Source organism: Pteronotus mesoamericanus, unplaced genomic scaffold (assembly GCF_021234165.1).
Source record: "Pteronotus mesoamericanus isolate MK-2021 breed Mesoamerican mustached bat unplaced genomic scaffold, CSHL_Meso_final scaffold_54, whole genome shotgun sequence".
Lineage (NCBI taxonomy): Eukaryota > Metazoa > Chordata > Mammalia > Chiroptera > Mormoopidae > Pteronotus > Pteronotus mesoamericanus.
The window spans coordinates 7,233,118-7,260,551 of NW_026555321.1; the positions used below are offsets into that span (position 1 = coordinate 7,233,118).

The window sequence follows — 27,434 nt, forward strand, 5'->3', positions numbered from 1 at the left end:
TTTAGATACAGCTGAGCATAGGAAAAGAGAACACAATGATAAAGATACAGATTTCTTCATCCTGCCATGTTTACTCTGAGCAATTGAGGAGTTTGTCAATAGCCACTGGGGGAGGGGAGATACCAAAGTCATGAAATTGATTTTGGTTTCAATAGAGTTCTATTCTTGGAAAGAACTTGAACATTTTACATGAAATGGGTGCACAGTTTGACATTATTTAAATGAATGAATGTATCAATGAAAGAGCGAAAGGAACACTGAAAGTGATAAAGGCCTTGGAACACATGTGCAATCACGGTAGAAGCTTTCAGCTTCTACATGTGGCTGTTTCTAAAACAGCCTCCTTTCCTGGTTTGGGTTCCCTGGAAACAGACATCAAGGCCACTAGATTTCTGTGCAGGAGGTTTTTGGAGAGGCCCCTGTAAATGACCGAAGGGAGCAGCATTGCATGTTGGAGGATTTGAATGCAATTCAGGTCGCAAATAAAGGAACTTGGCTGGTCCCTCAGGACTTGTAAAGCTGGGCTGGTCCATCAGAGTTGTCCCAGTTTGAGGCAAAATGGCCAGGCATTTGGACCCCTGAGTCCTTCAGTTACAGGATGTGAGCTGCCCAGGAAGAGGGGCCAAACTTGAGGAAAGGCCAAACTGGAATGAAGCAGTTCTGCTTGGTGCGGGGGGGTTCCCAGGAGGGATTGGGGGGTGATCTCTCAGCAGCCAGTGCTCCAAGGGCTGAGGGGCTGAGACCCTCAGTGCTGAAGGGGGCTTGGGGGTTCAGCACAGCACCCCCTGCCCATATCTTTCTCCTCATCACACTCCCACTCCACGGGAGTGCCTGTCTTCACCAAGAGAGGTAAAAATTAACATCCATCGTATTTCCTCTTTGTAGCCAGGACCCGGAGGACACAGGGAAGCCTCCTCTCTTTCACATGTTCACATTTTCCGAGACAAGCAAAGCCTCTCTTCTGGCGACCTGATTCACAATCAATCATTTGGACTTGTACTGTGAGTCAGGGAAAAACATCTTAATTAAAAGAGCCTTTTTTTTTCATTAGCAGAAGTATTTGCTCACACTGCAGTGGATAGTTAAGCACAGATGGTCAGTGGAGAACAGAAGTGAAGATGGAAGCCTTGAGGTCATCCCGGCGGGTGTCTCAGTCTTCCCCACACTAGACTTGCCAGTCACCCAGCCTCTCCTGAACTTTATTTGACTTTTCCCAAAAAGGAAGTCTCTTCTGCTGTTAGGAAACCACGATAATGAAAATGTTTAAACATGTACTGAGCACATGTCTGTCTCCTTGTAAACTTTACAGGCGCTCCTTCTGCCCTTCAGCATTATGAAGAAAATGGTTATTATATTTTCCACTTGAGATAGCTCAAGAGATATCACGTCCTGCAATATCTCTCAGGGGAACTCATGGCCTTTCTTTAACGGAACCATGTCTAATTGCCTCAGCCATTCCTCAGATGGCCCACTTTCTAAATCTCCAATCACACGGGTCCCCTTCTTCTCAACATGATCTTTGTCAAAATTCCTTTTCCAAAAGCAGTTCTCAGAACTGGACATGAATGAAGCTGGCAGGTATAGTGAGCTATCAAGACAGGTCTTTGCTGCTAATATTCCTTTAGTTCTTGAGAAATGAGTTTATACCTCAGTATGTATAGAAATTTGCAAGGTTTTTAGATCTATCATCAAGGCAAACTATATGTGGTCAGGAGAAAGTACAAAAGGCTCATTCCCCAAAAGACGGGAAAGATATTTGGGTTTATATTCTCATCTGCAACCGGCGAGGAGACACATAAGTTACTCAAAAACAACAACAACGAAAACAGCCGATGGATTGAAAACATCGGGATATGTCTACAAAATGTTTTATGTGCTTAATGAACATCCATTTTTGTGACATGGAACTCTTTTGATGTTCTCTGTTTTTCTTTTATCTCTTGCTCATACTCCCAATTTATAACTATGAATTAATCAGATGATTTATGAGCTCCCACTGTATGTGTGTGTTGGGGGGGGTAAAGTTGGGGGGATGAGAGAAGGAGAGAGAGAGAGAGAGAGAGAGAGAGAGAGGGAGGGAGGATGGAGGGAATCTGACCTAAGAGAAATATGTACTCCTGATCCAAGAGAAAGATGTAGTGTGTAGTGCAGGGGTGCTGCGAGGACAGGACCAGGCCCCCTGACTAAGGAATGGACTGTTTTCTGGTTCAGAAACAGCTTCCTCTTTTTTGAAAAGTGCTTTCCTCTTTCAACAGCCCACCTATCATCTCTTCTCTTTCCACAAAACGAGACTGAGATTGCCTCAGAAGAACACAGCTCCTGGGGTCACTAGGGGACACCATGGGGGTGTCATTAAATGACTACTAAGTGTCATATTCCACTTTTTTATACAAGGGTCTCCAGATTTATTACAAATATTAAAGGTCATCTCATATACACAAGTGTGTGTATATTTGAAACATACAGAATATGTCTGGAAACTACATGTAACAATTAAAAGAGAGATGGTTTAAGAGAAAGGGAAACAGGATGCTGTCTCTGCTTCAGGCATGAAGACACTGGGACTCTATGTACCACAGGTATGCATTACTTACTACAGAAGGGGAATGGAAAAGTTTTTTAAAAGGCAGCCTTACCAGACAGCCACACAGACTTCATGTGGCTTCTCGCAGATGGATGTGATACTGCAGTTGCTCATGCAGGATTTGCGACTGTCACAGGTGGAAGATCTCACATCACAAAATTTACACAATTGTGGAAACTTGACTGCACCATTGTTGTCGGTGATCATCATGTCATTATTAACTGGGGAGGGAAAAGAAAGATACACTGAGTGATTATCTTACCGCTAGACAGCCTGCCAATGAATTCCTGATGATGATATGCAATTTCAAGTGAACCTGATGTCAGAAGAATGAACACGAAGAAAGGCAGGAGAATTCCCTGCACCTATGCAATCTGTAACAAAAGCCATTGCAGGGTGGTGGGAAGTTTGAGTAACTTCTTGCTTTTGTCCATGATTTCATAAGGCACTCTTCCTATGCAAACCTTACCATTTAATCAAGAAACATAGGCTAGATTGGCCCATTGCATTGTTCTGGGTGCTGGGGGACACAATGAAAAGTACCCATAGGGAAATTATAGTTTAGCTGTGTGGATAGTTGAGAAAATAGATGAGGGTAGGTTAACCCAAAATAGAGAGAAAGACAGAGGATGTAGAAGCCAGACACGAGTCACCACCCTCATGGGCAGAGAGGTCATAAGGCAGCAGAATTGTGAAGTGCAAAAGGGAGTTGGCAACTGAGAGGAGACGCTGTAGATGAGGCAAGACTTCACCACCATGTTCCTGAGTTACACCAGAAAGAGCTATGGGGTCTTCTTGCAAGGGACTGGCTCTGACTTCTCTCTGTTGCTTTAAGAGAAATCAGTTGATTAACCAACATGGACTGAGTCATTCCTAGAAATAATCCCAAACATTGTTGAGGCACTGGAGTCCTGCAGGCGAGTAAAGGCTGGGTGCTACCTCAAGAGTGTGCCAAATCCTACCTCTCTAACCAGCAGCAGCAGCAGCCTGCTCATTCTGTACGCATTAGCTTTTAGGATGCATGGGGTATATCTGGAAGAAGCAAAGTTCCTTCCTTCCTCAGGTCTTTCCCTTGCTACGCCCCTTGACTGGCTTCTTGTCACCTTTCTGATCTCTGGTTAAATGTCAGCCCTTCATCCTAAAGTAGCCCACAGGTAACTATGGGAAGACTCTGTTTAATCTTCTGCACAATCCACCAAAATGCAACCTCTAAGATATTATCTGCCATGTTTGCATACTGTGGCAAGAAGAGGGCCTGTTATATAGCCAAGAAGCTATCCAAAAATACTTACTGAATAAATGAGTGAAGAGCTAAATGCATAAAGAAATTAATATAAGAAGTTTGCTTTTGGTACTTTATACCAAGTGGGACAGAATATAGGACTTTTTCCCACATCAGTGGGGAGTGTGACTATAAATACAATATTCGTTTTTTGCGATTCACATATTGCATGCTGAGAGGCAATAAAAACCTACAGCACCTCCTTCCCCGTCATTTTCTTCAGTGATCTATTTCCATTGGCAATGAAGATAATTAAAGGTGTGCATTTGGAGAGTAAAGTGAGATAAGACTATAAGGCATTTTGGTCAACAAACATGAACTTTTAAGACAATAGGGAAGATGAAGCACCTAGACCACATGTGGCACTAGACTACCTCTTGGACGTTAAGACATTGGGCGGTGTGTTTCTCCCAGGAATCATGCTTGGAAAGCCTCCTCATCTCCTCCCCATGTTAAGTATGCAAGTACGCCCCTGCCTAAAGCCAGGGGAACAGTGTCAACGTCCTGCTACGGTTGGTCTCTGTTAGTGAATTTTAGATTTCTGGCATTGACACTTTGCCACTCAACCCTCTTTGTCACTTGGACAGAGCACCTGTTTCCTGGGCCTCTAAAAATATAAACATATATAAATTTAAGATTTGCTTTCTTGTGGTAACATTAAATATAGAAGAAAAAATAAACCCATTCATCCCTCCCAGGCCTCAAGTTCATTTCAGGAAGTATATTTTTAGGTAGCAAACTATTTTGAAATGCTCAGTGTCTCCCAGCACTAGAGCTCTATGCTTAGCTAAAAATACAGGCCTAAGTACTCTCTGAAACTTGCGTTAAATTTGGGACTAAAGCAACAATGAATATATATATTTTCTGCAATGGTTAGATTTGGATCCATTTGTGAAACAACAAATTTAACCCTTTAGGTTTTCCTACAAGGCATGGGCAAAACAAACAAACAAAAAAAAACTAGGCCATGTTTTGCTTTGCCTCTTTTCTTTTTTTTAAATGGAATATGTTTAAGGCAAACATCTATTTGCTGGTGATGAAGCTTTGTTTCTAAATGTAAAAATCAAGACTCCATAACTTGGAATTCGGCCTGCCAGGACTTTAGCCTAGATTAGTGCATATCAACTTGAGGGACTGTTGAATACATCACCTAGGGAACTTTAAAAAATAATGAAGTGGTCCCATCCTGGATACACCGATGATGTAATTATTCTGGAGGGTCACCTGGGCATCAACAGGTTTAGGAGCTGCCCATATGATTCTAATGTATACCCAAGGCTGGGACCCCAACCTAGAATTCAGCTGAAAAACAACATGACCAGCACAAAGCAGAACAGAGAACAAATCCCCCATCCCATACAAACACATATACAACTTATGTGACTGATGTGGGAACCCCTCAATAAAGCTGCAAGTTCCCTGGTGGAAAGAAAAATCATCCAAACCTATGAGATTAGCACTTTTACACTTCAGGGAGAAAGGCATCCTTTTGTGGGCTGGCCAGTCCTTTTCTAACCAAAGCTAGAAAATGTGAGAAAAGTGACAGGAGGCAGGAGTGATAAATAAAAACAGATGAGACTGTGCTGGAAGCAGCCATGGCCACCACAGATGTGGTGACAAGTGTAAGGGGGTTGAAATTGATGCCTGCAAAACACCATCAGCAGTGAAGAGACCAAAAAAAAAAAAAAAATTCCATCAAAGAAAAGAAAGAAAAGAGAAAGAATAAAGAAAGGTCACCAGCTGCACAGCTCGGGGGCCCCACTCAGGTTGCAGCCCGTGCAATCAGGGACCCTGGAGGTGTGCAGCTATGCAATTCATGGGCCTCAAGGTGAGGCCCAGAAAGAAGGCTTCTCTGTTGAATTCCAGTAAAGAGGCGAATAGCCTCTTGGTTGACTCCAAACTTAGAGGCATGAGCACATGGAAATAGGGGAAAGTGTATGTTGGGAACCTCTCTGAAGACCTACTGTGTGCTAGTTAAGTGCATAAGTTATCACATATCACCTGGTAACTAACTATCCAGCAAGGAGGCCTCATTTTTTTCTTTACTACAGTAAAAGCTCCCCCAGCTAAGGTGAACAGACTTTTTATCTTGATCAGCTTTGTTCTGACTTGAAAGCCTTTAGCAGGGCACATTCACTCTGATTTCCACCCCCTCCCCAGCCAGCTGCTCATTATTACTTGACTTCAGAAGGCTCCCCACCCTACAATTCCAGCCAGTCAATAAATGTCCAGCCTTCGCTCTAAGCGGGTATTCTCCTTTGTGAATCACTGGGTTGCTAAGATAGAGTTAAGTATAGAGGGCAAAGCTACTCTTAGTCTTTGTTGGGGTCACCTCACTTTGATAAAAGCTTTATGAACTCACTCTGAGGTGAGGGGGCAGAGAGACATACATAGAGACTTTTGCTTATCATTTCGGGGGGTTGGTTCACCGATTCCCTAAAGGTCTATAAGCTCCATTTGAAGAATCCTAGAGTTGTCAACAGTGAATCACTGATAACATGCTAAGTGATACGCTGCCAGTCAGAGGGGGGTGGAGGAAAAGTGGGCACAGGGGGTGCTGACGGTCACTCACTGGAGGCACAATTGCTTCTGTGCATTCTGACCCACAAGAAAAGAAGTTCCTGCCATGACCTCACCTATCAAACAACATCTTTATGTTTAACACATAATGGTTGTGAGCCCAAAGGAATGCATAAATGCATAAAGTGAATGCATAGAGTTGGCCCTGTACATGCGCCATTTATGCATCTATGGATTCAACCAACCTCGGATGGAAAATACTTGCAAAAAATTTTTTAGGTTATGTTGTTGCTGACATGTAGTTAGGACTATAATGTCTGCATCTGTACGGAATACATACAGACTTTTTTTCTCGTCATTATTTCCTAAATAATATTGTATAATAACTATTTACATTGTATTATTAAATATTAGAAGTAATCTAGAGATGATTTAAAAATCATATGAGAGGATGTGTGCAGGCTACATGGACTTGAGTATCCACGTATTTTGGTACCAATGGCAGGTCCTGGAACCCATGCCCCAGCCCCAGGATACCAAGGGACAACTGTATATGTAAATAGTGACAGAGCTATTACTCTAAACAACACAGCAAGAATCACCCAATTAACCCTATAGCAAACCCTAACCAATGTCAAAATTGCTTTCAATTCAGCTTGTCAATTTACTCTCCTAAGTCTCTTTAGTTAAAATGTTCTCATATCAAGGCAGTGTATTTTTTTAATAGTTCATTTTATTGTATTTTTTCCGTTACCAATTATCCCTCCATACCCTCTTCTACCTCCCTCCCCACCCCCTTGCATTCACCATATTGTTGTGTCTGTAGACCCTCTGCAAACCACTAACCATCTTTAGAGAATGTTCTATCCATAACAGGCAAATTAGCTATTCATAATGTGCCCCTCATCAAGGTTCCAGTAAGAATGTCTCTCTGCTAGAAAATCATTTGGTAAAGGAAGTAAACATGGGCAGCTGCTTTCAGCATATGATGGCATCACATGGCCCATCATATTTCACTTCTCTTCCAACAAACCCGTGAGTAATATATCCAGACCTCTAGTCTAGGTTATACTGTCTTCCTCATTTTAGGGTTCATTTTCCTCAAACTCATTTGCCAAGAGACAGAGTTTCCAGGTCTGGAGAATATGAATTAATAAGGAAATGCTTAGCCATGTCTATTTCTGAAACTACTTTGTTATCTCTGAAGGTCAGAGATGAGGAGCCTAATAAGGTTTAGACTTATTCCAGATAAATATTGAGAATTTTGGATAGGAATTCTGAGTCCATATATTTGGAATGGTGTCTACTATTAGCTGAACAATTATGTAAAATCTCAAGATTCTAAAAAGAATCCTCAACACTTTGCCAGAAATGGATTCACGTATCTTTGAATGCATGCATCTACCTACTGTTGTTCTGTAGCATGTTTTGGGGGAAACTGAAAAGTCAATTATTTCACAAACACCTCTGGATGTCTTGCTTTGTGCTATATATTTCATTGCACAATCACTGAAATTGATACAACTAAGTTCAGCATCTCATAAAATAATCCATGGCAACTGATGACTAGAACTCACTATGCCTGGGAGCTGTGCCTCTCACTTGTTAATAAGCAAGTGAATCCATTGGGAATATGTTTAACCCACAGGTGTGGAGTAGCGCACTGGCTCATGAAATCGTGGAACTGGCAAGTCTGAAATTTATGGGGCAGATCGGTGGGCTGGCAACTCAGACAGGAGTTGATGTTGCTGTTTTGAGGCAGAATTTCTTCTCCAAAACCCCTCAGATTTTGCTCACAGGCTTCCCAACTAATTGAATGAGGCCCATTCACATCATCTAGGGTAAACATTTCTTAAGGTCAACTGACTGTACTTGTTAATCACATTACAAAGTACCTCCACAGCAACACCCAGGTTAGTGTTTGGTTAAAGGACTCATGACACTGACTGGCACAGGTAGGAACTGAGGCTCTGTCTCCAGCTGATGTCCATGCTGCCAGTTCACACTGAATAGTAGAAAGGTTGTGGAGAACCCAATTGTTGACTGGTGATTCTTTCCCTTTCTCCACTCCTTTGGGATCTAACAAAATTCAACACACCTGAAAGTCGCTGATAGTTCTGGACTTTAAGAGACGTGACGGATAATGAAACCAATCTGACTATAAGCTAATTGAAATAAACAAGAGTTAAGTCCCTATTTCATCAGCATTGCGATGAAATGACTCTGAATGAAACGCTGATTTTTGAGGACCTGCTGTATTACTCCTCACCTTTTTTAAAGGCCTGTCTCATCTTTCAGTTCTTTCCATCTGCTTTTCTCTGAAGCCTGGCCTCTTAAATGGTCACAGGCCCAGAGGCTCTGAGCACCACATGGGCCCAGAACAGAAAGACTTGTTCTCTGAAACAAAGTTTTTAATTGCAGTTGGCATTTCAGAGTCAGACACTGAGGCAACCATCTGGCAGACGGCTGCCATGGGCTGTGATACTGGCAGCACACACTCCACGCCTGGCCCTTGAGACCAGGTGGGACAAGTCTATCGGCCTGTCACACACGTCCTCCCATCCAGGACAAAGAAGCAAGTCACATAACCGCGGAAGTGTCCCTTCATGCCTCCTCAAGAAAGAAAGGCATCCCCAAGATAATCAGATACTTTGGCCAATTACTATAAACAAACAAAAACCACCTTGTGATTAAGTCAAAGATGTTTTAGGAATAGTTCTCTTCTCTGAACACCTATTGCATAATTGGAACTTCTAATGTAACGTAACACCTTTTTAGTTTTCAAATTGTATTTGAGCCCTCAAGCCCTGAGTAATTTTGAGAGCAGGAGGGGTGGAGCTTTCCTTCAAGTGGCAGTCCCATGTGGTCTTGGGGCACCAAGGCCAGTGCAGGGGAAACCATCACTTTGTTCACTGGTGGACCACAGTGTGGGCAGGAAGGAAACAGAGACAAGTGGCCTAAAGACATTAATTCTTCTTTTCATGCAATGAAAATGTTTTTGTAATAATAATCCTTGTTAAAAACCATCCAAGGATGGCCTAATCAGTACTCTAAAATCTCTTTGAAATGGCAGGGAAATCATTCTTACCAGCCAAAAACCTAGTAAGAAAAAATATATGTTTTTCCACATTTAAATTGCCTACCGCATAGTCAGTAATGAAGGGTTCATCAAGTATCTCCGGTGTTCACACAGGAAGAGATTTAAAACAAACATCAGGTTGGTCCCTGCCCCTCCTGTGGTGGACATTCTAGATTGAGAGGCAAGGTGATCGAATGCAACCTACTTGCCTTTAATTGCAAATATGAGGTCAGAAAAGGCAAAAGCGCCCATACAGGAATACTCAGTTTCATGGAGGGGTCCATCCTTGAAGGATGGTGGCTTTGAGAGGTGAGGAGAGATAGAAAGGCACTCTGGGTTGTGAACACAGCTCAGACCAGGAGGGTTAGTAGAATGGGCGATCCAGACAACCTAGATGCCACGTCTCTGAAAACACAGAATTATTCACAAGCAGGCATGTTCCATTTCACATATGGAAAGACTGAGAGGCACATGGATGTTCCAGGGGCATATATGGGTCACAGGGCTGGCTTGGCCGAAGCTTAACAGGCAAGGAGACTTGAGGGGGCACAGCAAAACTCCTAGAACTTGTCCACTAATCTCATAATAGAAAAATATTCCATTCTAAAATGAACTGAATGAACTCAATGCCTCATTTAAAAGCTGAAAAGTCAAGAACTAGCAAATAAATCAGTGAATCTGGAGAGTTGTAGAGCTTTTTAATAAGGCACCTGCCTACACTAACCATTATGTAGGTAATTATGAATGAACAGGAGAGATGTGTGTGTGTGTGTACATGCATGTGCATAATCTCCCTCCCTGGAATAAACTCTCCACCAAGAGGATTTAGCTTTGAGGGTTTGGGTTTCAGTAGCCTTTTTGTCTCATGAGTTTAATACCTCACTCTGGATTGCTTTAGGAAAACTGCATAAACATGAATTTGCATTCACCAAACAAGTAAATTAAGGAATTATGGGATGTGCTGAAGGGATTATCTAACAGAGTACTTTAAATTAAAAACTTGACTGTGCCTTTAGGATTCTAAAATTTTGATTTATGAGGACATCTTAAAGGAGCCCCATATAGAATAAAATAAACCATAGGTGAATGGAAAAGTAATTGGCTTTTTCTAGTGACAAACATAAAGTAACTGAGCTGGAGCTTCAACTGCATCCCTCCCTATTTAACATTCTCCAGCCCCAGCAACCCAAGTAACTCCCAAACATGCACACGGTGTTGCTGCTTCTCCCTGAGTTTCTTGGATCACTGAGGAATGAAGTGCAGTTTGAGTTCTAACACTTGCAGAATTTGCCCTTTTTTAAAAATAGGTCCCAGAATCAGGTCACATATTAGGAGACACAACCCAAACATTTAAAATGACTCTTGCAGATGGAAAAAATCTACATCGTTGCCAAAGGCAGTATTTCAGAATACCAGCACTTCGCCATATTCAAAAAGCTGAAACACTTTAGGCCTCTCGATCGCCTTCCTTCATCTTTAATAAGGATCCGGTGAAATAAAACAGTGTCCTGAAAGCTGGGCAGGGGTGAGCAGTTTGCAGCAAATACCGCCATCCACACTTGGAGATTTTAGTTTATCACTGATAAAGCTGATTTCCACAGTGTGTTCATCTGGCCAATCCTAACTGGAGAGACTTGACATTAGCCCCAAACAAGAAGCACGCAGGGGCTGGGCTGAGGACAAGAGGAAACCAGTTGAGGAAATTAACTTTATTCTTGTGTTTAGAAGTGCTTTCAAGTTGGTACTTTACATAAAGTAATAGTAACTTTATCTAATAAAGAGAATAGTAATTCTCTCTCAGTTGATCGAACTTGGACGAAGCGCGATAGCGACAAAGCAAACCACCCAGAGACTATTGAAAATAAAAGATGATTAAATCTCTTGGTGACAGTCAAAACAACATTGGTAAATAGCACAGTCTGATAGAGGCAAGATAATGAGCACACAATTTATGGAATTTTAGAACCTCAAAATTCAGCTAAAATAATTTGTCACTTAGCAGAAGCATCGACTAACCTAAACAAATATGTGTTATTTATCTGCTCTATGAGTACCCTCATGTTAACCCCTTGAGACGAGATTGGACAGTATCAGATGTGGTCCTTTTCTTAAGGTGCTTACATTCTTGCAGAGAACAAAAATAAATGCACAAAAATGAAAAGAACTGAAAATGAAAAAGGTCTACATGGAGATGTGCTTTTTAAGAATTAGTTATTCACCTAGGAGTGAAACCAAATGTTGCCTCAAAGTACTGAGGCAAGTTAATGCAAAATGCAAAAATGGGTAACAAAATGTGGCAAGAAAGAACTGCTTTAAAGATGGCGGCTATTGGAGAATCAGAAAAACAAGCATCTGAGATGAGCCATGTGCTTCAACTAAGCAAGGAATTAGGTCTGAATATCAGTTTCCTATGAGACCAGGCTTTTCATTGATAAACTTTGCGGAAGTTTTTACATGCCTCCCCCCGAAACGTGCTGCACTGTCCTGAGGTGCAGGCCCGGTGCCTGCAAGGTTTTTCAATTACAGTTTTACTAAATATGTGAAAATATCAGTCGAAGCAGGTGATTGCCATCCTCAAGCTCTGGTAATATTACTACACTAGGGGGAGGGGTTCTAAAAGATGAGGTCCAAGACGCATGGTTTCAAATAACTCCAGAGTAGAAGGGCAGACTGGGCCTGGAGAAGCCGAAGCTGAGATTGTTGGGGGAGGGGCAGGGAGGAAGGAGGAGCCAGGGATAGCCCACAGCTGTGTTCTGTTCGGCCTAAACCTCTTTTTTTAAAAAAATGTGAACTAAGTTTTAAAATTAGGATATTTCTCATGAAGAGCCGGATTTCCAACTCCACTTAAGTAAAAAGATTTGGCAACAGTGGGCCAGCGACAAGAGTGAGCTGGTGTGAGGAGGGGTGGGCCCTAAGGTGTCCCAAGTTCGCCTCTTCCCTGCCATTCCCTCGTGTTTTCTGCCCTGCTGCCTAGCCCCTGGGGCCATCTGAAATTTTACCATTAAAGATTAGTTAACATGTCTCTTCCATTATTCTCCTCCAATACTAGAGGTTTAACTGAATTGTAAACATTCATGATTTAACTCTCTAACATGGATGTTTTCTAATAGGTATTTGATTCTTTAAGGTGGATACTCACATTTTGGTCCCAGGAAAAGGAAAACTTTCTACCTTAAAACTTAGATCTCTGTGGGATAATAATCATAGTTATTATTTCTATTATCACCACATATTGAACCCAGGCCAAATACCTAGTCCAGAGCTAAGTGTTGTGATGACTATTTAATTTGTTCATCACAACAACCGCGTAATTTTGTCATCACCATTTTAGTGGGGAAATTGAGGGTCAGAGAGCTGAAATAACTTATCCAAGATCACTGTCAGAGAGCTGAAAGACAAAGCCACAGGTCACATGGAGCCCCTTATCCTTCCTGATGCTAACAATAAAATAGATGTTTCCATTGAGAAGGCTTACGAACAGAGCTTTATTCAAAGTCCATGTAAGACAGAGACATTGAATGCGGCCTGCAGGTGACTGGAGTATGTAGGAGCAGGAGGAGCAGCAAGTTCCTTAGAAAAGAGCTTTGATTCTTTATAATTACTTCACTTATTTTAGGAGACATTTCTGATAAGGGCAGCCTGGTGAAGTCCAAGAGTTTTAAGGTCAAAGTCTTGCAAATGAATTCAGGTTCTGCCAATCTTAACCGCAGGACCAAGGACAAGCCACTTAACTTCCTGGAACCTCCATTTCTTGATCTATGAAATGGTGCTTTCTAGGATTAAGTACATGTGAAAATTGTCTAGACAATAAAAAGTGCCACACAAGCACTGTCTGGTCAGAAATGCAACACTGCATTTCTGGAAATTTCTCTCCCAGGAAAGAAATTTCCAGGCAAGGCAGGACAAAATAATTAGGTAAGAGTTTAGTCAGTCTATTCCCACTCATCCATAGCATACAGCAGTTTGATGACTTTTTAAAAAATCTTTCAGGAAATCTGAGTGAGGAGAAAAACTGAAATGTAACTTTTTGTTACTACAATGTGCCAAAGCTTTCAGAGAGAAATTGGAATCAATCATTGATTTATAATAATGTTCCCAAAAGTATTTAAACAATCCTTCTAGAACCAAATAATCCAGTTTTAAACTATTGTTCATAACCATGTTAAGATCAAGTTCAATTTTCAAGTTTTCTGCTGACTCTGCACAATATTCAACAGGCAAGAGCAGATCTGCTTTGTCTTGGAGACACGTTGGTATGTTATTTGGCAACATGCTAATAAAATTAGCATTTGACATGGAGAATGGGGAAGCAATGAGGTGCCTTAAAATTATGGAATTCTCAAATGTTAGGATAAAGTTAGGTCTGGCTTTCTTTCCCAAGGAAATAAAACCTGTGCCCTTTGATTCACAGCTGAGGAGCCAATCAGAGGACTATGAGCCACAGTTTGACTAGATTTGTATCTAGTTAAGAAGTGTTCTGTGCCACTCAAATATGTGGAAAATAATATTTTGTAATCTCTTCTCCATGAGGCCATATACTTACATAAAATTAATTATGTGATGTTGCTACACAAGTTCTACTGGGAGGGAATTCACCGTGCTGGGGATGGAAGCAGGTTGCAGCAGAGAAGGTTGTGGACAAACTGCGAGCTGGAGTCCTGTTCCTGGGCAATAACTCAACTACCCTCTGTCTGTCTTCTGACCAGTCAGATGGGTGGATTGAAATCATGACCTTTAATGCCCCTTTCATTTTGGAAAATATTCACAATTCAACCCCCAAAAGTGAAGAATTCAAATATGGCCCAGCTTAGACTTGGCAGCCCTGGCTACATAGAATGAGATGCTGTTTCAGCTTAGAAGAAAAAAGGACTTTGGGACTGTCAAGTAGGGCTTTTACATTTGGGTTTGTTTTCTCTGCTAATTGAGAAACTCACCTATGGAACTTCCCAGTATGCTGTTTAAGTACATGTCTCCCTCTTAACACACACACACAAACTTGAACCTGAACCCTGCTGCTGATCAGTCGTGTAGGAACAATACTACATGGGCATCACGAGGTTGGAAGGAAGGAAATTTATGGAAGGGTCACTTTCCATTCAGCCCCGTAGGCATTTCCTCTAATTTTATGGGCGATGTGGAGGAAACTTTGATTTAGAGCAAAGACATTTACTGTCACAGTTTAGAACAACAACCTTGAGCACGTTTCTCATGTTTCTGGTCTATGTTTACTCTGAATCCATTCTCTGGGTTCAGCTTGAACGATAAGGAATCATAACAAAAGGTTTGGTTGTGTAAAAACATCCTATTGCTCAATCGAAGCCTTGGTTATGTCTGACAAATGGTTATAGAAGATTAGCAGAGGAAAGTGTTTAAGTAACTGGCGAGGTTGGCAACACAGGCTGTAAGCTTCTGAGAATGGGGATATCACCTGTCTTGTTTCATGATGACGGCCTCAGTCCAGGGTCTGCCACGTAATAAAAGTCCAATAAATGCTGGTTGAATTAAAAGCCAAAATTCAAAATCAAACTCTACTTTGCCATCTATTCAAGGCTGATTTTCCCCAAAATGCAAAGGAAGGAAAAGAAACAGAGTCAACTTGAAGGAAATAAATGTAGAAACCACATCTAGTGTACTTTTACTGATATATTTCAACAGCGATCCACTTCTAAAAGACTCGAGTTGGTGTCTAAGATAACACCAAACGCTCTGAAACCTCCCCCATCCCCGCCGCCGCCACCACCACCAACACACGGTCACACACCTCATGCATTTCAAGCAGAGGAAGTGAAGTGAAAAAGAAACAAGTTTGAAGCATTGTTAAGGCTTCAAGAAAAGACAACAAAGGGCAGGAAATTTGAAACAAAATCTGAGAATCTGCCCTTAAACTGGGAACTTCTCTTGTTTTCTCACAGTGCAGTTGGATGAGGAAATGTGAGGCCGGTCTTCGCCTTTCCTGGGCATTACTCAATGCTGGCGTGACCTGAAAGTTACTGGAAGTAAACAGCACAAAGCCATTTGTATGATGCGACCCTCCATTGAGTGAAAAGCCAACTTTTCTGTGAGCCCTAACAATGCCACTCAAGCTGGGGAGAAGAGAGAATAACGTTTACATGATGACATTATTTGTCAACAGGCTGCAGTAGAGTCAAGGTAGATTCCAGCAGGCCATATTTAATATGAAAAATGAGAACTACACTCCAAGTCCTGGAAGTGTATTGTTCTCACATAGTATTGGAATACGGTGGGCTCCCTGCATCTATGAGGAATGGACACATTTGCATACTGAAATAACATTTACTACTAGGGGTAGGGTGGAATATGTAATTTAAACTTTGAAATGATTTGAATTACCTTTGACTAGGAAGTCAAATTATAATACTTTCTAGTTCTTAAGAAGACATGTTACGCAAGCTCTGGTATCCAGCTAACATCTGTACCTTCAGGTTGCCTCCATGAATCTTTTTTTTTTTAATTGCAATTATTGGGGCAACCTGAAACACTAATTTGAAAGAATATATGCACCCCTATGTTCATGGCAGCATTATCACAATAGCCAAGATTTGGAAGCCGCCCAAGTGCCCATCAGTAGATGAATGGATAAAATGCTGTGGTGCATTTACACAAGGGAATACTACCCCCACGCAATCCTATTTGTTAAACCTACTATGTGAGAGCCAAGGTATATAAAATGCTGCATGGCCACAGAGGTGACTGAGAATGTGCATTTTCATTCCATTATCCATCTTAGTATAATTTGTTTACCAACACCAGTGGATTGTAGTTGGCTCCATGCCTTACGAAGTCTAATATAAAAAGAGAGAAGCAAAGATGAGAGACCATGGGGAAGTGGAGATAAGATGAAAAAATGACCAGCACACTCTGGTTTCAGGGCAGTTGAACTAATTGTTCCTTCCAACTAGAATATTCTTACATGAGATGCTTGCCTTCTTCAGATAAGGATATGACAGCTGCTTCTGAAATTACAGACACTCATCATCACTCTCTGCCTCTTACCCTGCATTCATCCGCCCTGATATAGGAGCGGAATCCCGTTTGTTAGTTTGTCCACACTGATTTGTTTAGTTCACTGCTGTATTCCAGCATCTTGAACATCGCCTACAGTTTGGGAGTTGGTACCAATAAACACTTGCTCCCAGCTTTCCACTGCCCCAGGTCCTCTAAAGCCAAGTTTTATATCCTGTTCTTAAGTGCCAGGAGAAACCTTCTACTCTTCTGATAAATTCTTCTCATTCATTAAAAAAAAATATTTTATTTGCAGTTGCTGGACAAGGAATAAAGCTATGCTCACTGAAGGAATAGGACAATAGGAAAAAAAATATTGAACCCACACATGGAGGATGTGTAAAGTCAGTGAAAAACTTAAAAAATAAAAATACTCAAGGTTCATTAGTCAAAATGAACAGTATAAAGAAGTCCAATAGTTTCTGTCCTGGGAAGAGCTGATTCACGCAGGTGCCAGGCACTGGAATAACCAAGCAAAGATGCTTCTCTCAAGACACGTTGTCCTTAAGTCAGTGGGAAAATCCAGTGCTGCACTGTGTAATAAGGTAGCCAGAGGCTTTCAAGTTTAACTTTAGTTAAATAAAATCACATATTTATTTTCAAGTCATACTAGCCATTATCAAGTGCTTAGTAGCCACCTGTGACCAGGATAGATAGACACACAGAACATTTTTATCAACACACAAAGTTCTACTGGACAACACAGATAGAAGGAAATCCAAAAAGACCTGGGTTCCTCAGTGTCAGGGAGACCTGAAATCAAAGGCGACAGGACTGGCAGGAGACAGAGGGCAGAGCTAGAAAAGAAGTCCCACTGGTGAAGAACTTGCCTACTGGCTTGGATGCCACTGGTACTTAAAGTTCCAACCCGATTTCTTAAGGAATGTGTTTTATATTAAACGATTGGCTGTCTGTACTAGTCCTGCTGAGGGAGGGGCAGAAGACAATTAAGGACAAAGGCTAGATTCCACAGTAAACCTATAAGCCATGGGCAGCAGAAGTTTCCAGAAGTGCGAAAAATGGACCAAACTAGGTTTGCAACAAGCTGAAACCTGTGAGGGCTCAAGTCAGCTGGCACAACCTCTCAAAATGCAAATCCCTGTGCCTAAGATAAAAGACTGTGTAAAAAAAAGCAAGGCTAGTCTGACTCTGAGGTATTAAGTAATTCCTATTAAGCCCCATTTCAATGACTGAAACGCGAGGCAGAGCTGAAGCACACAGATTAGGTTTCCAGTCAAAGCTCACATAAGCCTACAGTAAGGAAATTAACATTTTATAAAACATACTAGCCTTTTTTTGTCAAGGTTTTTTTTGGAGGGTGTAAGTCACAGCATGCCAAATAAGGGTGAGTTTCTAGAACATAGCAGAGAGGTGACCAAAGGGGGAAGAATTTATTCACAAGGGAAAATCCCAATGGCCTCAGGGTAGCCACTTCCCCTGGACTCCCGTGATGGAAGCTCAGCCTAATTAGACGCATTCCTCCAGGGCGACTTTGCTCCTGGGAGACTTTCACCTGCCTCTTAAACTTCTCTTTACCTCTTACATCCAGGAGTTTGAAGGGGTTATAATCCCCCGCACTCCGTGTGCAAGACTTTAAGCATAGTTTTCTCCTGCAGGACAGCACACTTTTCACAGCCTTTTTAAGATTAAAACTAAAACACAGGTGATAAAAGAGACCTGGCTGGATCCTCTGACAACAAAGTATAATAATTAGAGTGTATTACTGAAGAGTATTTCCATAAACATTGAAATATTATGTATCTGGGATAGGAATGGCCTATATAATTCCTAAGTACAAAAATGGAAAAGTACAAATAATTTAATCTGTCTCACTATGATTGTAAGTGCTAAGAGATGACCTGAATGTACTTCAGGAGAGGGTTTGAGGAAAATGGGAGTTTTAAGGATGCTCTTTAAAGAGCTGAGGGAGGGAAGGTGGGAGGGGGCAAGGGAAAGAGGTGGAGGGGAGGCAGAGACAAATGTATTTAAAAAGTAAATAAATTAAAAAAAAAAAAAAAGGATGCTCTGTAATAGTTCTGTCCATTATGGTAGCCAATAGACACATGTGGCTATTGACATTTAAGTCAATTGAAATAAAATAATATTTAAAATTAAGTTCCTTAGCCGCACCTGTCACATTGCAAACCATCGGTGGCTAATGGTTACCACATTGACAGCACAGATACAAGATATTGTCACCACTGCAGAAAGTTCTGCTTAAGAGTACTGCTCTCTAAAATGGCTATATAATTTGCCCCAATATCGTCATGGAGGTTATGAAGTAAAAAGGGCCCTAAATACCAAGTGTCTGGGCTGTTGGCAGCCTTCTCCACCTTGATGAATTCCTTGCAGTGGTTTATATATGTTGACTAATTAACCCAGCCTCCCAGTCTCAAGCCCGTTAAAATGCCTTTAGATATAAGAAACGTATTCTATGGAGGTTCTCCCCAACTGAAGCCTTAAGCTCTTCAGAGTTCCAGAAGTATCTGAATCATATGTTTGAGATAAATGAGGTATAAGCTTATCAGGAAAATGTCTAAGAGTGCAGACTAGGCAAAAGAAAGTACACTCTGGAATTAATGAATTTGTGTTCTTCTTTGGTTTTGTCCACATTTTATTCCAGAGTATTCAGGAGCCTACTTTGCATGGAGTGAGGTCTAGACAGCACCTAAGGAAAGTTCTGGGACTCTTAAGAGCTTCCCCATGTATCTTTCCAGGTGCAAGGAAGGAATGATTGTTTTGTTATGTTCTCAAATCTGCTCTTGCCCTTTTTTATTGTTGAAATAGTTTTATTAAATTGATTTTAGAGAAAGGAAGGAAGGGAGAGAGAGAAGCATCATACATTCATTGGTTAATTCTTTAATGTGCTCTGACTGGGGATCAAATCTGCAACCTTGGTGTATCGAGACGACACTCTTAACTTCCTGAGCTTCCTGACTAGGGCTAGGAATGATCATTTTTTTAAAAAAATCATGAAGTGCTGACAATGGAATCCAGCCCCAATGCATATTCACTTGGTGCATAGGGAGGTTGTGACAGGCTCCCTTGCCTTTTGCTAACTGCAAGGCATTATGGGAAAAGAAGCAAGAGATGTGCTACATTTACATCATCAAAAACTTCTGGCCTTGCAATGGTTTAATTGTCATTCTTTAACTTACAATTTGTCAGTGACTTGGAAATGTAAGCCTAAACTACACGGGCCAGCATTTAAGGCCTCCATGATCTGACTGCCTTTCTGCTGAACACCTATCAAAAGCCCTTTGATCAGTTAACTGTCTTTCCCACCCCCAGCATTTCCACCTCCCCAGAAGATCTACCAGAGCATGGCCAAGGGATGACCACCAAAGTGGTCTGCCCAGGCCCCAGAAAGAGTTCAGCACCTCTACTAGCAACTACGAGGTTTAGTGTGACTTGAAGAGACTCAGAGAATGGCTTCTCCAAGGACACCTGGTGCCTGACACTATCCATGAGAAGAAGCCCAAAACTGTTAGCATGCTGACTGTCCATGCTGGATTTGGCTCGGGAGACCTAGAGCGCTGCCTCTGTGTGGTCAGTGGACATAGTGACAGCAGGCAGCTTCCCAGCTTCCTGTTTCCTTGAAGCAAACAGAGAAGCATAACTCAGAGTTTAACAAGTAGACAATGTGCCACTGAGTTGTAACCAACCTTCCAGACCCAGGTCATCCTTACCACTTACAGCCAGCCCAACCCACAGGTCTCTGCCTATTCTGGCTTTGATTTTTAATCCCCTTTATTGTGAGGTAGCCTTTCAGATGGGCTTCTATTTCCCCTACTTTGCAGGTGAGTTTCCAGAAGTAAATAGATTTTCTCATTCTCCCATTGCTCTACTCCAAAACCTGCCTCATATTTGTTATACTGGACTTAGTGAAACAAAGATGGGAGGTTTTGAACCCAATAAATGATACATCTTTGCTGGGGAATATCAAGTAAGAACCTTGACCTCTCTGGTCAAGGGCCCCATTTATAAACTATCTGGAATAGGTTACATCAGTGTTTCTCAGCCTGGGTTCACATCAGCATTATATGCGGATCTCCTTAAAACTGTATCAATGCCAAGGCCCTACCAACGGGAAATAAATCAGAACTTCCAGGGGTTTGGCTCAGGCATTCGAATTGTTTTACAAGCTCTCTAGATGATTCTCATCTGAAGCCAGAGTTGAAAAAAAAATTCAGGAAAAGGTTTACTTTATATGGAGTGAAGAACTCTGGAGGAACAAACTTAGGGCTTAGATATGGGCCAGGAGAGCCCTGGATAGAGGTGACCAGGCCCATGAGCAGTGGGTCTCAATTTGCCCACCTGCTAAGGAAAACTACAAACAACATTATCATAGAATCTCATTATATATGTGTACAGGTAGAGTCAAGCCCAACCCAAATAACTTTGTTATGTGACTCAGACTCCAATAATGTTTTAGGATGAGGCCAGGATCACAAACATAACTGGCCCCAAGGCATTTGGTTGTTATTGTACAAATCCTTTGTGGAAGATCATCTTTAGATGAATTTTTAAGTATGGATTTTACACGTTCCTATCTTTTTAATGGATAAAAATCCTTTCCCAATCACCAAGGAGAAATAAGCTTAAAGGAGGATCTGTTTGAAAGATCTAAGGAGCAAGTTTGCTGAGAAAGTTGAACTCTAAAGCATTTTGACCCCAAGAGGCAAAATGAATAGTGAATTTAAGCAGGCCAACGTGTGAGAGTGTATCTCTCTTTACACAATCTAGCAAAAAAATTAAAAAGGTAAATAAACAGCTCCTTAAATCAGAATTAAGAGTTGTGGATAAACTTGTCCTTTAGAAAACTCAGCTGAAAGGATATAACACACACAAGCTAATTTCTAAGTCAAATATTGCTATAATTTGTGGTCCTAATCTCTGCAATATTTTTCTCCTTCATTCCAATAAACAAATATATATTGAGCACCATACATATACTGGATCTGAGGAACTATTCATGAAATGTGTGAAATTTGAGTATTTTCCTTGTTACAATAATACTTGCCTTAACAGGGCTCAGTATGTAAAAATTACAACTTTTAAAAGGTTATCTATAAAAGGTATTATTTCAGAAGATTTATTATGGACTCCTTTTTTTAAAAAAAGTACATAAGAAGGTAACATTAAAACCTATTATAGTTTTAATAAAATCTCTCCAATTACAAATTCATGAACCCAGTCATTATTTAATGAAGCTCATCTTTTCTAGGAAATTTTCACTGAGAAAGAAGAATCAGAATGATTGGCAAGTCCATTGGAAAAACTATCCTGGTGAATACTGATGGGTAAAAAAAAGAGAAAGAAGTCCGTGTTCTACTGTGGGAGCTGATGTGATGTGCTTCCTTAACCAAAATTAAATAAAACAACATCATGACTCAACTTATCTTTTTATGTTGTGGGGGAAGTAACTTTCATGTAGAGCAAGCTACAGGAAAGCAAGAATACAAATTAGCTTTCTGTGCTGACAAACTGAATACAGTTTCTTTTCATCGAGATCATTCTTTAACCATATCTTTTGAAAATGTCATAGTCAACAAGTAGGCTTTACTTGTCCTTAAGGTATAACTTCTTTTATGTAAAAGCAACTTGACTAAACATTTGATGTCTGTGTTATTCATGTTACACCAGTCAAAGCAATTGTGTTCTTCTCTACATTTTTATTCAGATATTCATCTTCAAGAAGTTCTGTGAAAGGAAGCCCAAGACAACAACTTGACCTCTATGCCGATACAGTGAAGAAACACCTTTCTTACATACAGACGCCCCTATCACAGATTATGTTAAGCACCTGGAAGCTCTGGGAAAGAGCAAAACTACAGGACTGTAGCAACTACCACAGTCTTTTATAAATGGCAACATTTATCTACTGACCATGGTGACTTAACCCTCAAGAAGGCAGACCATATGGTGCTTAAAAGAGAAACTCCCCCCACAAGAAAAAGGGGGGAAAATGACTCATGACATAGCTTACCGGAGTCGTGAACTCCAGTAAGACTGGTGGACAAAACCCTTAAAGAAGTGTATCTTAAAAGAAGAAATTCTCCAGTCCTAAATGTGGCTTCTAATTTTTGAGGCAAAGAACAAGGCTTCTGATGTCAACGCTTCCAACCACTTCTTCTGCAAGTAAGCTACAAACATACAAAACCACTACAGGACCATATCGTAGGTTTTTATCTTAGGTTAACTTAGAAATGAAGCAGCGAGGGGGACACAATGATTAAAAATGGTAAAATGATGGAAAGACAAATTTGTGATCTTTTACAAATGCCTCAGATGGTTATCATCTTTGTGGGTCTCCATTTTCATATTACCTGTAAAGAAGGACATTTATACCCATCTCAGAGGACTGTTGCCAAAAATTAGATATCTCATGCAAGGGAAACTGTTTTATAAATAAAGCATTTTATCAACATAAGAGATTATTTAAAAAAAAGTATTATCACCAGGCATGGTCAACAGCACCTGAGTAAGCTCTAGGCACACTGACATGCTTTCCCCCATACACCTCAATGCTAGTCAAGTTATTCTAATCACTTCTCTTTTCTGTTTTCCTAGCACTAGTTTTCATCTGCCTGGACAAGTAGCCAAATGACTATTTTTGCAATGATTGCTGTGCTCTTAATATTTATTTGACAGCTATTTTAATAACAAAAGATGTTATATGTTCCCAAGAGATATTCACCCAAGAGGGCTGCAAGCAGACATGTTCACTCAAATCTAGACCTTCTACCTATTGAGCCCAGGTCACTGCCGACACAATGCACACAGTGGCTGCTGTCAACCAGCACAGTCATCAACTATCTGCTCTGGTCCCTTCCTTTTCTCATAAATCCAAGGCACTTCAATTTAGAGAACAGGGATCAAGCCTGCCTCCATGATCACCTTGGGTAACATTGGAAGGCGATTTAAGAGAAACGATGCCAAATGCATCAGGCTTTCCCAAGATTTTCAACAACTTTCAGAAGAATCTCTTCAACACAAATTTTATGAAAGTACTGATCATAATCAAAACAGTACATTGTATCAGAGGTCAAGTATTGTTTGGGGCTTCCTTTCCTGTTACATAAAGGTGAATGTTTGAATAAAGGTTACAGAGAATAACAAAACTGCTTTGATCAGCAGAACACAAGTAGGACAGATATCTACCATTTAGTCAACCGCTTGTATAGAAAAAGAGAAGTTAAACCTTGAGGAGTACTAAAGCCAATAGGCTTGGAACAGGAGGAACCTCTAACAGTTATTCAAGAACTAACCCCCGAACTGTTAAGAAACTAGATTCCTTCTTGTGCTCTGAAGACAATGTAAGCCATCTCATTAATATGCTGACTATATAATTGCCACAAACATCCTCACCAACATCATCATCATCATCATCATCACCATTATCAAAATCTTGGAAGATACTTGTTTTCAGCAGTTTGAAAGCTTACCAGTGGTACATCAAATTAAAAGTACTCTATCTCAACCATTTCCAATAAGTGCCACAGAAGACAAAGACATAAAATTCTCATTTCACCTCCTTTCTCCCCTGGATAGAGCTGGTAGCGCATTGCTAGCCCGTGTTTAGTAATATTATGAAGTCAGTGGTATTCCCAGAATTCCCATTGAGGAAAGCCTCCACGAGTGATGATCCAGCTGGAAGGGAGGCTGGTCCAGAAGCTGTGTGAGCACAGGAAGCACACTACTTCTGGTTTGTAGACTCATTTCAGGTTTATCCAGGGAGGCTTTCTGGGGACCTGATAGAGACAGTGGTAGAGGAGGAAGCTGCAGATCTCCAAGACTACCCTTGGACCTTCAAGACCCATTCCTAGGAAGCACCCATCGAAGAAAGCCTTCATATTTAAGACTCCTTCACATGTACCCTTAACAGGTCTTTCCCAAAAGTACAACCAGAAGTCACCTTTGCAATATGGGATGTTTGTCCTCAGGCAGGCAGAAGGGTGTTGGTATCTTCAGACACTTTCCACGCACCAAGCAAGACCCTTTCATTCAACTGCCCCTTCTGCAACCATCCCAATGACAGGAGATAACCTATGATTCATAAAAAGGAGAGGCAGGAGCAGTAAACACTGTCCTGAGTCAGATGGTATGGTTTACTTTATGACTTTTTCTGGCCTTTGCAGTCACCACATGTTGGGCCCTCTATAAAAGATTCACACACAAGAAGACAATGAATCAAAGGCAGCCTGTGGTGGATGGAAAAACAACAACCCTTAACACCCACGGACTGCAGCTCCCCCAAATTCACAGAAACTGAAGACAGAGGAAACCTCCACTGTAAAGAGCAACTTATACACATCAGACATCTGAAGTTTCCCATAAGCCCATGTTCTCTCAGACAATACTATAGCTGGCTATAAATAACATAGCCATTGATGACACATTTGGTGGTAAAAAGGTAAGCAGTCCAGGGAAAAATGTGTGTGTGTGTCCTGTCATCCCTCCTGGGATTTATAAAGAGCTTTTCCCTGGCCTTTAAAAGTTATGAATTATATAAAGCAACAATTTTTTTAATGAAAATGTACGCTGGGTGCTAGAGAAGAACCAGAAGGTTCTCCTTCAAAGAGTTATCATTCTAATAAGAGAGTTAAACACACACACATACAGCCACAGATAGATTGATGACTACGCTGAAGGAGAGGCCCTGCTAAAGGGACTGTGATGAGGAAAAAGAGAATTCTGATTGGAATAATAACAGAAAATGCAATAGAAGTAGCATTTGGCCAAGCATTATTTCAGAAGTTGGAAGTGTTGTCAGGTACAGGTAGAGAATGGGGAAATTGAGGAAAACAGAATAGAAAATCTGATTTCAAATTTTCACAAGTTAGAAAATTTGAAATCAAAAGGATGTGTGAGAAAGCCTGGTTGGAGTGGAACCCAGGCCTGAGGCATGAGCAAGGAGAGAATGGGAAATAGGTGAGCGGGTTGGTCTCATCCATGCATATGGTCACCAAACAGTCCTGTGTCCCACCTGTGTGAATTAGGAGCCAGGGACACTGATGAAGCCTCTGACCTCAAAGAGGAAGTCAGGGCCACGTAATCACCTGCGTCTATGGAGAGGATCCATGGAGAGAATCAACGAAAGGTTTTCTAGCAGGGGCCACCTATTCAAAATGATATGTGTGGGGGGAGATTTGATGACATTGTATGTATATTGAAGAGATAAGGGACAAGACTGTCCATGGGCAGAAACCAATGAGGAGATTCTTAGAGATGACAGAAAAGAAGAGTACAGACTTGCATTGTGGTACCATAATGTAAGAGCAGAAATGAAACCATTTGGTTATGCATTTCATGTAACTAGATTCTTCTTGTAAATAAATGTCTGATTAAGAGATTCTAGGTATTAAGATTTTAGAGTTATTCTGATGAATAAGTTGAGATTTGATGTAACAGGAAACAACATGAGATCAAGGTTACAATGGAAAGTTTTTTACTGTTCTTTTTTTTTCTAAGTACAGTTAAGATGTCAAAAGAAAAAAAATGGTCAGAAAAGACATTTGGAAAAATCAGAAAGTAGTTGTGAGAATTGGATGTTGTGACTGACAGGGAGCTGTAATACTTGAAGACAAAAGTAATGGAGGGGCAAAAAAGTTGCCTTATGGTGAGTGAAATACAGAAGCCAATCGATGTAACAGCCAATAGTGGTGCTCTCAGAACTGTCTAAAATAAACGTTAAGCAATTCAGGACAAATTTAGTGAGTCTTCTCTGAGGAACAACCAAATAAGTTTCTCAAGGCAAAAGAAGAAAAAAATGTTTTTAAATATTGAAGGGAGAACTACTTCCTGGAAAACCTGATATTAATTAATTAATTCATTGGGTACATCCTTTGTACACAGCAGAGCGCTACATATTTTAAGAAATGCTAAGGTATAAACTTAAGTAAGGCCTACAATTGTCAAGGCCAACTGTGATTAAATGCTGAACAAGTAAACATGATGGATGCTGAGTTCAGCAGAGAAATGGTGCCCTGGGACCTAAAGTTGGTGGTCAAGGGACATTCAGTGGAGAAAAGACACCGCAGGATGCTTTGGGGAAACAGATTGGTTAAAACTAACTTATTCATTGACTTGCTGTCAACACGTTCTCTCTTCTGCTAGCCTTAGTGCATTAGTTACAACCAGTTAAATGAGGCCTTCGAGCTTAGGAGGAGTTCAGTACCCTCATACAACTAGTACTCGTCCTTGAATCTGCCTCTTCTTGCTCAGTGACAGAAACGAGCCCAATCTGATCTACTGAAATCAGTACAGATCATTTGACTCCTCCGTGGAAAATGCTTCCATGTTATTAGGGCAGTGCTTCTCAAATTTCAATGCATACATGAAATTTCAATGCTTATGTGTGTCACCTAGGGATCTTGTTAAAATGCAGATTCCCATACAGTAGGTCTGGAGAGGGGCCCAATGTTCTGCATTTCCAATAAACACTCCGTGATGCTGATGCTGCTGGTCCCTGGACTATGTTTTCAGTAGTAAGGTATTGGAACATCTTTAGTTGCTGTTATCAGGGGATGATATAAAAGCACATGAGGGCATCAGAATGCTTGAACTGAAGATTTGGGCCCCAATGCATATTATAACTCATGAAAGGTAACGTTAAAAGAGAAATGAGGCTGAAAGAGTGAGAAAGGACTGCACGTTGGAGGCGATAGAAACTGAGATAGCAACAAAGCAAAAGACTGCCTGGCCTGTTGCTCATTAGAATAAACAAACAAGTGATAAGGGAGGCAATAAAATTATATGATTAGTTATAACAGAAATCATAAGATAAAAGTATGAGTGTTGGGGGGTTAGTTTGTTAGAAATTATTTTATAACAGTATAACAAGGGAATCCAGAATAGTGAATACAAATGTTACTTTTGTTATTTTTTTCTTTTTACATATTTAAGGAGAAATGTTAACACTTTTTCTTATTGCCCAGTGCTAT

The 27,434-nt window shown here is 40.9% G+C and overlaps 1 protein-coding gene across 1 annotated transcript in view; it reads right to left on the reverse strand.

Annotated features, from left to right (window-relative positions):
- TGFBR2 (transforming growth factor beta receptor 2) overlaps positions 1-27,434 on the reverse strand; it is an 80,243-nt gene that overhangs the window by 42,582 nt on the left and 10,227 nt on the right. The window contains exon 2 of the mRNA XM_054595344.1: positions 2,637-2,805. Coding sequence (XP_054451319.1) covers positions 2,637-2,805 — 169 coding nt within the window. The remainder of the gene's footprint in view (positions 1-2,636; positions 2,806-27,434) is intronic.